Source organism: Leguminivora glycinivorella, chromosome 9 (genome assembly GCF_023078275.1).
Source record: "Leguminivora glycinivorella isolate SPB_JAAS2020 chromosome 9, LegGlyc_1.1, whole genome shotgun sequence".
Lineage (NCBI taxonomy): Eukaryota > Metazoa > Arthropoda > Insecta > Lepidoptera > Tortricidae > Leguminivora > Leguminivora glycinivorella.
In genome coordinates, this window is record NC_062979.1 from 20,969,654 (window position 1) to 20,979,158 (window position 9,505).

At 42.4% G+C, this 9,505-nt stretch overlaps 1 protein-coding gene across 2 annotated transcripts in view; it reads left to right on the top strand.

Annotated features, from left to right (window-relative positions):
• LOC125229376 (sodium-dependent transporter bedraggled) overlaps positions 1–5,438 on the top strand; it is a 51,433-nt gene extending 45,995 nt beyond the window's left edge. Inside the window, exons 11-15 of one of the 2 annotated variants that reach the window (XM_048134198.1) lie at positions 469–536; positions 823–949; positions 1,382–1,429; positions 1,911–2,101; positions 3,883–5,438. In XM_048134198.1, the coding sequence (XP_047990155.1) occupies positions 469–536; positions 823–949; positions 1,382–1,429; positions 1,911–2,101; positions 3,883–4,246 (798 nt within the window). In that variant the 3' untranslated portion in view covers positions 4,247–5,438. The remainder of the gene's footprint in view (positions 1–468; positions 537–822; positions 950–1,381; positions 1,430–1,910; positions 2,102–3,882) is intronic. The other variant, XM_048134199.1, reaches the window with a different exon arrangement.
• The last annotated feature ends 4,067 nt before the right edge of the window (positions 5,439–9,505 follow it).

The window sequence follows — 9,505 nt, forward strand, 5'->3', positions numbered from 1 at the left end:
CTTCACGTGGACTGTGGTGCTGCCTGTTCTGCTTTGTGTGAGTTACTTTTATATTACGCTTTCTTATTCTGGATAGGAGTGACAGAGACAAGACTATCGCTGGTTAAGAGTGACAGAGACAGCACTAAGCTTCACTTGCTCTTGCTGAGCTTCACGTGGAGTGTGGTGCTGCCTGTTCTACTTTGTGTGAGTACGTTGTTGATACTTTTATATGACAGGGTCGCCATGTGAGGTTGTCACAAGTCAAGTTTCTTTTAATTGCCAGATGCATTTTTCTGTTTTTCGGGTATCAAAGGTGTACTTCCGCACCGAATACAGTTTATTGGGTTCTGAAACTGAAAATTGACTCAAGTATGAACTTCAGTTTGATAATTTATACCTGTAATTACATTTATTTTCAAAAATAATGAAAAGTTTCCTTCCCTTATTTCTTTCCACACTGTATAACAAAAAGTATTAATTTTTCAGGCTATCAGTGTAATGGATTTCCGATGTGGGCAACAGAGGCAGCTCTACAGCTGGAGGAAACCCGCAGGGTGAGAACACTGTTTATATTACATTTTTAACCCCCGACGCAAAAACGACGGGGTTTATAACACCGTCGTTTGACGTGTCTGTCTGTACGTGTGTGTGTCTGTCTGTGGCAACGTAGCTTTCGAACGGATGAACGGTTTTAGATTTTTTTTTTTAATTAGTCGGGAGTGTTCTTAGCCAGGTTTGGTGGAAATCGGTCCACTATGTCGGAGTTTTTTCAATATTTTAATTTTGTGGTTAGGTTATTCAGTTTCAATAACTCCATTGGTTGTTTGTTTGTTTGTGCAGGTACTGGCCAGTATGGGCGCGACAGACAGCGGTGGCGTTACAACAAGGGGCATTGCTGTGTGTGCCGGCCGCTGCCTTCGTGCAAACATGGAGATATATGAGCAAAGGCCCGCCTGATATTTTAGATGTAAGTATTTCTTAAAATTATTAGCTTCTGCTCGTGGTTTCGCTCGCATTAAATTCGAAAATTGCGGAGTTTTCCATACAATCTTGCATCCTTCCTCCCTATTTTAGGGAAGTGGGAGTTAGAAAGAGACAAAACTTTATTAGCCTATAATATTGTCTTCGGTTACCGCGATAGTTACTCATGAAACGTTACTGTTAGTTTAAATTCATTATACGCGATTTAATCCGTTTCCATAGTTTTATTTCATTTATTAGCCTATGTCATGTAAACTCGTCGCTCCGTTTTGTCGTGAAAGACGGATAAACAAACAGACACTCAGTTTCTCATTTATGATAGTACTATTGAATAAGGATTCGTTTGTTACCGATTTTGGGTGCATTAATAACATAATGATGGTTTTATTGAATATGTTATTTAATTTCATGCCGCTAGGAATATGAAGAGTACAGGAGTGCGAACAGTGAATGTTTGGAGGAGTTGGTAAGATTTTTTTTTAGGTTTTAAGGATGCGACGTATAATTTTCTTGTTTGTAAATAATTCATATCACTAAACGTACGTGTTTAGTAGTATTGTCGGAAGGTAAGACGGTCGTCGTTTTCATTAGATTTGTCTTTATGTCAAATCTTGGGATCGGTCGTTTCAGGAGTCATGGTGAATACCGAGATAAAGCAAGGAGAATAGATAGATAGATAGAATGTTCTTTATTGGCACACCTCAGCAAAAGATACAGTGGAGACAAAACAAATGATTATAAATAGAGGCAGACAACAGGCGGTCTTATCGCTAAAGAGCGACCTCTACCAGACTACCTTTGGGTAGCGGAAATAAAAAATATAATCAAAGAGAGTAGGTGTTTTGAAATAAAAAAATCATAATTATTCTAATTTCCAACACAGAAATTGAATAAACATACACAATAACGAAACGATGTTATTAAAATCGATGTATTGTTTTTCACAGCGTATCCAGAACCTCTACCGGCCGCCGCTCGGGCGCTTGGGCGCCGCGCCGGCCTCCCCGCGCGCCGCGCCCGCCGCGCCCGCGCCCGCGCCCGACCCGCCGCCCAAGTACACGCCGCCGCCCTCCTACTCCACCGCCACCGGCGCGCGCCTGCTCAACACCATACGACGCAGCTTCCGCACGCTCAGAAGGTAAACACCACGTATTTCATTCTTTACCAACAAAAAAATCAACTAAATATAGTATTTTCTACTACCGTAGCGTTATTCGTCATTTACAGTGTCGTGCATAGATCGTTAAAACCCTACATAAAAGATGCCCGCCCCCGCCCGGCGCCCCGCGCACCCACGCATACGATATAGCTCTTACAGCATTGTTAGTAGCCTTTAAGGGATATAGCGGGCCGCGGGGCGCCGGCCGGGGGCGGGCGGCGGCGCGGGGGAGTGCGAGCGACAGGGTGAGTGCAGAAACATTGCAGAGGACAAGTCAAAATACTTGTAGGAAACAGTGCGAATTTCACGAAAGTTATTCTAGAAAACTATTCAAAAGTATGTGCATGGTCGTAGAAAAAGTATTGTATGCAACGGTGTTTAACAGAGTCAAAAAATACTCGTGGCGTCTTAATAACAATTTTCGGCTTCGCCTCAAATTGTTACCCACGCCACTCGTCTTTTTTGACCTCCTTTAAACGCCTGTTGCATAAAATACTATAAAATTACGTGAATTTCACACTGTTTTCTATATTTTGACGCAAAAGTTTGCACTACCGGCGCCCGCGTTTGGCCGCCCGAAGCCGACCCCCACCGCAAACATTATAACGACGCGTTACCGTGGTTACAGAGCCAAACAATACTTGCTCAATTTTTTCATTACTACGTGGGTACGCAGGAAACCGGCAAGAACTGACTTTAGGGAATAAACTTTTATGTAGGTCAAATTGAAATAAAACTATGGAAACGGATTAAATCGCGTATAATGAATTTAAAATACATCCCGACGTTTCGAACTCTTTACAGCGTTCGTGGTCAACGGGTGACTGAGGAAAAATTACAATGTGCAAAAGCTACCCACATAGAAGAAATATTAACGAACCATGACCACAAATAATATAGATTTCTAAGGCAGGCACGACGAAGGCTGTGAGGCATTTGTGTTGTATGGTGTTGGACATTTGCAGTTTGTTCTTTGTCAATTTTGTGTAGATTAATTGGTTAATTATTTTTTAACATAGTAATGATAAATTTTTTGAATATTGTATAACTAGCTTTATTAATAGTGTGTGAACATGCCTTAGAAATCTATATTATTTGTGGTCATGGTTCCTTAATATTTCTTCTATATGGGTAGCTTTTGCACATTGTAATTTTTCCTCAGTCACCCGTTGACCACGAACGCTGTAAAGAGTTCGAAACGTCGGGATGTATTTTAAATTCATTATACGCGATTTAATCCGTTTCCATAGTTTTATTTCATGAGTAACTATCGCGGTAACCGAAGACAATATTAAATAGGTCAAATTGGTCAAAAACGCCTAGTCTTACAAAAAAGACATAAAAGAAAAATTTCGACAGCACTGTGACGGGGTGGCCTAGGAATTCATGGCGTTAGGCCGGATTGTTAAAGACGCCGGTTCGAATCCGGCCTTCGCCACTGGTGGTGTCCGTAATTTTTTTCTTTAATATATGACATCTTATTTAGATTTTTTATTTTATGTAGGATTTTAAAGATCTAAACGACATTCTTAGGCCTGATTTAGACGACGTGCGAACTCGCATGCGATTTTAGTTACATTGCGGGCTGTTGAGGTTACATACAATTTTGCACAGCCATCAAATACCGCAATGTAATAAAACTCGTATGCGAGTTCACGTACCGTCTAAATGGGCCCTTACACATAATAACTAAGTCCCACGGTAAGCTCAAAATAACTCGTGTTATGGGTGCTCAAACATATTATTTACTTTTGTTCCAGAATAACCTCCGCCCGCTCGCCATCCCCCTCGCACTCAACAACCGCGCCCATCACCCTGAGCGAGACGGTCGACCGCGCCTCCCCCCCGCGCTACTCCCCGCCCACGCTCACCCTCGCTCACGAGACGCCATCCACCTCTCTCTCTAGAGACTTTCTCCGTCGCTCCTTCGTACGTAAGAGCGACTCCGCTAAAAGCATACGTTCTAGTCTCCGGCGCAGCTTCAAGTATGGCGGAGGACTAACAACCAGCCACGAGCACTTAGTGCGCGAAGCGGAACCCATCTCCAACACTGTGGCGATGGCCGCCATGTTAAATGCCGGGGACGCGGACGACGGTGCAAGCAGTCGGGCTTCTGTCATATAACAATGTTAAAAACGTTAAGCTCAATTTATGGTAATCGAATTTGTGACAAAATATGAAACAACAATATTACAAATATCACAAAAAATTACATTCAGAAGAATTACCGGATTTAATGAAGCCCAGCTCTTCTATCTCAAAATTATAGACACTTCCAATAATAGATTTGTAACGAAATGCCGTCATATTACACTAATTTCAAAAAATTCAAAATTAGAAACACAATCACTACCACATAAAAAATTGCAGAAACAGGTCCTAAATAAGCGCCCGCTTGTATGGTGAAAACCCGCCTAGCGAGTTCTCCAGCATCTGAGCAAAGGTCACGAGTGCCCACCAGGCGGGTTCCCGGTTGCGAAAGTGTTAAAGGCCGGCCTTTAATGCACCTACATCTGGTGAATCGTGTGTCCATGGGCGGCAGTGATCGCTTATCATCAGGCGACCTGCCTCATAAAATAAAAAATATATACATTCCTACTTCACAATTTTGCATTAATTGTAAGATAACAACAAATATAGTATGTGCTATCTTTTGAACCTTATTTCAATTAAGGTTGAAAATGATACGTACATGTAGGACAACAAATTTTGGCATAAATACTTATAAGACTTGATATTAGTGATCGTCAGAACCAAGATTGGGTTTAGTGAGTATAGACTACCCAGTGTATTATGGATTGGGATGTAACAGACCTAAAGAGGCATTAGAAGTAAACTAAAGTGTGCTTAACGAAATGTATAACGAATGAATAGATTTGATTGTAAGATCTGAATTATCTTTGATAATCGAATTCTAAATGATAGAATATGAATTAAACAGTATTGTTTGTATAAGTCGTCCTGATTAGTGAAAAGTTTTAGTATCAATGATGGTGTCAAACTGTAGTATACCATACAGTTATTTTAAATCCATTATTTAATTTATTACATCATCATATTTATCACTTTCCTTTTAATCACAATATTTTATTGAAAGCGTATACTTTATTATAATATTCCACCATCGTATTTCGTCGGAAACGTTCGTATTAGTTGTTCTAGTTCGGTTTACGTTAGTACTAGTACTTCTTGTACTGACGACTGAAATAGCACGACTCGCTCGTTCGTTTCCGTGAAAATACTGAGGAAAAACATTTCGTACTACATCTGTATAGATTAGCTGAATTTCATTTTATTGAATCTGTAGGCAGACGGTGTTAAAATCAGGGACCGGACAACCCCTTCCGCGCTACAAGCCTTTCATTGGGAATCCCTAACGTAAGGACGACCCAAACGAGAGACTCTCCCTTTCCAACTGCAAGCCCATTCATTTGACTAGCCCTTACAAAAAACTCAGCAAAACAATAAAGCTAGCCCTGTGCATTGGCTTACCGCTATCCGATACGGCTTGCAAGCCTTTAATAAGGGTTACCCTTATTTTAAGCGCTATTTATAAGGCTTTCCCTTTTGTTAAAGCGTAGTCGAGCCTTGCGTGAAAGAGACAGGATTATGAATCTAAGCTAGTGTAAGAACAGGAAGGAAAATGCGCTGTTGCCACTCCGCACTATGCGCCCCATTTTTAATTTTGCAACGAAACATGTTTTCGTTGGATAAAAGTAGAACACGGCTAGAAATTATTTTTAATGAACTGGGATACAAGGGACTGATGGATCGCCTGATGATGGTAAATGATCATCGTCGCCCATAGATCAGTATGTATGTTCGTACGTATGAATGTATGTAGGTATGTATGAATGTATGTAGGTATGTATGTATGAATATAATTATGTAAATATGTATGTATGCATGTAAATATACAGTGTTGGCCGAAAATCAATACAATTAATCATTAACATTACACATTGAAAACGTTAATTGCCAACATAAAAACAAGCCGTTTTCGTCATCTAACTCGCCTTGATGAGTTAATTGGGTGAGCAGTTCCTAAGATGGAGCTGATGCTGAACCCTGGCTTTTCCCAGGGGAACGCGGGTTTGGTTTAACATAGGCAAGCGCTGTTTTCGTCATCGGACTTGTTTTGATGAGTACTTGAGTGAGCAGTAACCAAGGTAGAGCTGATGCTGAACCCTGGCTATTCCTAGGGGAACTCGGGTTTCGTGCAACATAGGCAAACGCTGTTTTCGTCATCGGACTTGTGTTAATGAGTACTTGAGTGAGCAGTAACCAAGGTAGAGCTGATGCTGAACCCTGGCTTTTCCCAGGGGAACGCGGGTTTGGAGTAACATAGGCAAGCGCTGTTTTCGTCATCGGACTTGTCTTGATGAGTACTTGTGTGAGCAGTAACCAAGGTAGAGCTGATGCTGAACCCTGGCTATTCCTAAAGGAACCCGGGTTTCGTGCAACATAGGCAAACGCTGTTTTCGTCATCGGACTTGTGTTAATGAGTACTTGAGTGAGCAGTAACCAAGGTAGAGCTGATGCTGAACCCTGGCTTTTCCCAGGGGAACGCGGGTTTGGAGTAACATAGGCAAGCGCTGTTTTCGTCATCGGACTTGTCTTGATGAGTACTTGTGTGAGCAGTAACCAAGGTAGAGCTGATGCTGAACCCTGGCTATTCCTAAAGGAACCCGGGTTTCGTGCAACATAGGCAAACGCTGTTTTCGTCATCGGACTTGTATTGATGAGTACTTGAGTGAGCAGTAACCAAGGTAGAGCTGATGCTGAACCCTGGCTTTTCCCAGGGGAACGCAGGTTTGGAGTAACATAGGCAAGCGCTGTTTTCGTCATCGGACTTGTCTTGATGAGTATTTGTGTGAGCAGTAACCAAGATAGAGCTGATGCTGAACCCTGGCTATTCATAGGGGAACTCGGGTTTCGTGCAACATACGCAAACGCTGTTTCCGTCATCGGACTTGTCTTGATGAGTACTTGAGTGAGCAGTAACCAAGGTAGAGCTGATGCCGAACCCTGGCTATTCCTAAGGGAACTCGGGTTTCGTGCAACATAGGCAAACGCTGTTTTCGTAATCGGACTTGTCTTGATGAGTACTGGTAAAGCTGATGTTGAACCCTTGCTGTACCTAGACGAACATAGGTTTGGTGCAACATAGACACACCCGGTTTTCCTTATAGGCCCTGCCTTAATGAGGACTTGGGTGCGCAGTACCCAAGCCAGCGCTGTAGCTGAGACCTGGTGGTACCTAGGGGAACTCAGGTTCGGTCCAATATAAATAAACGCTGTTTTCTGTTCATAGTATTTTTCGTGTGATATATCTTAGACTTGTCTTTATGACTGGTACTTGGTTGAGTTGAGTAGTACCATAGAATCTGTCAAACTATTTCTGTTGATTGTTGTGAATTCTATAAATATCGTTTGAAACAGAAATACTCGTACTTTTCTAGTGGCAATCAAGCATACAGCCCGTCTGATAGTAAGTAGTTACCGCAGTCTATGGACGCTAGGAACTCCAGTATTCTCTTTATTCCCTGTGTTACTATTAGTGAAATCGACTGTACTTAATTTGGATATACATACGTATTTTTTTTATACATTAATAAAGTGTTTCATGTATGGCAAATTAATAAATTTGTTCTAACTACTTGATGTTAATATTCACTTCTGGTAGGATTTTTGTTTATTAATATTATGTTTTTATGCCTAACTTGACATTGCAAGAAATATTTCTATATTATAATACACTGAAACCAGAGTTGCCCTAGGTACCGCCAGGGCTCAGCTACAGCGCTGTCTTGGCTACTGCGCACCCAAGTCCTCGTCAAGACAAGTCCGATGACGGAAACAGCGTTTGCCTGGGTTACACTAAACCCGAGTTCCCCTAGATGCAGCCAGGGTTCACCATCAGCTGGACTTTGGGTACTGCTCACTCGAGTACTCATCAAAAAAAGTCCGATAACGAAAACAGCGTTTGCCTGTGTTACACTAAACCCGAGTTCCCCTAGGTGCAGCCAGGGTTCAGCATCAACTGGACTTCGGGTACTGCTTACTCGAGTACTCATCAAGACAAGTCCGATGACGAAAACAGCGTTTGCCTGTGTTACACTAAACCCGAGTTCCCCTAGGTGCAGCCAGGGTTCAGCATTAGCTGGACTTTGGGCACTACTGCTCTCTCGAGTACTCATCAAGACAAGTCCGATGACGAAAACAGCGTTTGCCTGGGTTACACTAAACCCGAGTTCCCCTAGGTGCAGCCAGGGTTCAGCATCAGTTGGACTTTGGGTACTGCTCACTCGAGTACTCATCAAGACAAGTCCGATGACGAAAACAGCGTTTGCCTGTGTTACACTAAACCAGAGTTCCCCTAGGTGCAGCCAGGGTTCAGCATCAGCTGGACTTTGGGTACTGCTCACTCGAGTACTCATCAAGACAAGTCCGATGACGAAAACAGCGTTTGCCTGTGTTGCACTAAACCCGAGTTCCCCTAGGTGCAGCCAGGGTTCAGCATCAGCTGGACTTTGGGTACTGCTCACTCGAGTACTCATCAATAAAAGTCCGATGACGAAAACAGCGTTTGCCTGTGTTACACTAAACCCGAGTTCCCTTAGGTGCAGCCAGGGTTCAGCATCAGCTGGACTTCGGGTACTGCTCACTCGAGTACTCATCAAGACAAGTCCGATGACGAAAATAGCGTTTGCCTGTATTACACTAAACCCGAGTTCCCATAGGTGCAGCCAGGGTTCAGCATCAGCTGGACTTTGGGTACTGCTCACTCGAGTACTCATCAATAAAAGTCCGATGACGAAAACAGCGTTTGCCTGTGTTACACTAAACCCGAGTTCCCTTAGGTGCAGCCAGGGTTCAGCATCAGCTGGACTTCGGGTACTGCTCACTCGAGTACTCATCAAGACAAGTCCGATGGCGAAAACAGCGTTTGCCTGTGTTACACTAAACCCGAGTTCTCCTAGGTGCAGCCAGGGTTCAGCATCAGCTAGACTTCGGGTACTCATCAAGACAAGTCCGATAAAAAAAACCGGCCAAGAGCGTGTCGGGCCACGGTCAGTGTTTTCATATTTCCTAAGTTTTTCATATTTTTCTCAAAAACTACTGAACCTATCAAGTTCAAAATAATTTTCCTAGAAAGTCGTTATAAAGTTCTAGTTTTGTGATTTTTTTCATATTTTTTAAACTTATGGTTCAAAAGTTAGAGGGGGGGGACGCACTTTTTTTTCCTTTAGGAGCGATTATTTCCGAAAATATCAATATTATCAAAAAACAATCTTAGTAAACCCTTATTCATTTTTAAATACGTTGTGGTTGGAATGAAAAAAAAAATCAGCCCCCACTTTACATGGGGGGGTACCCTAA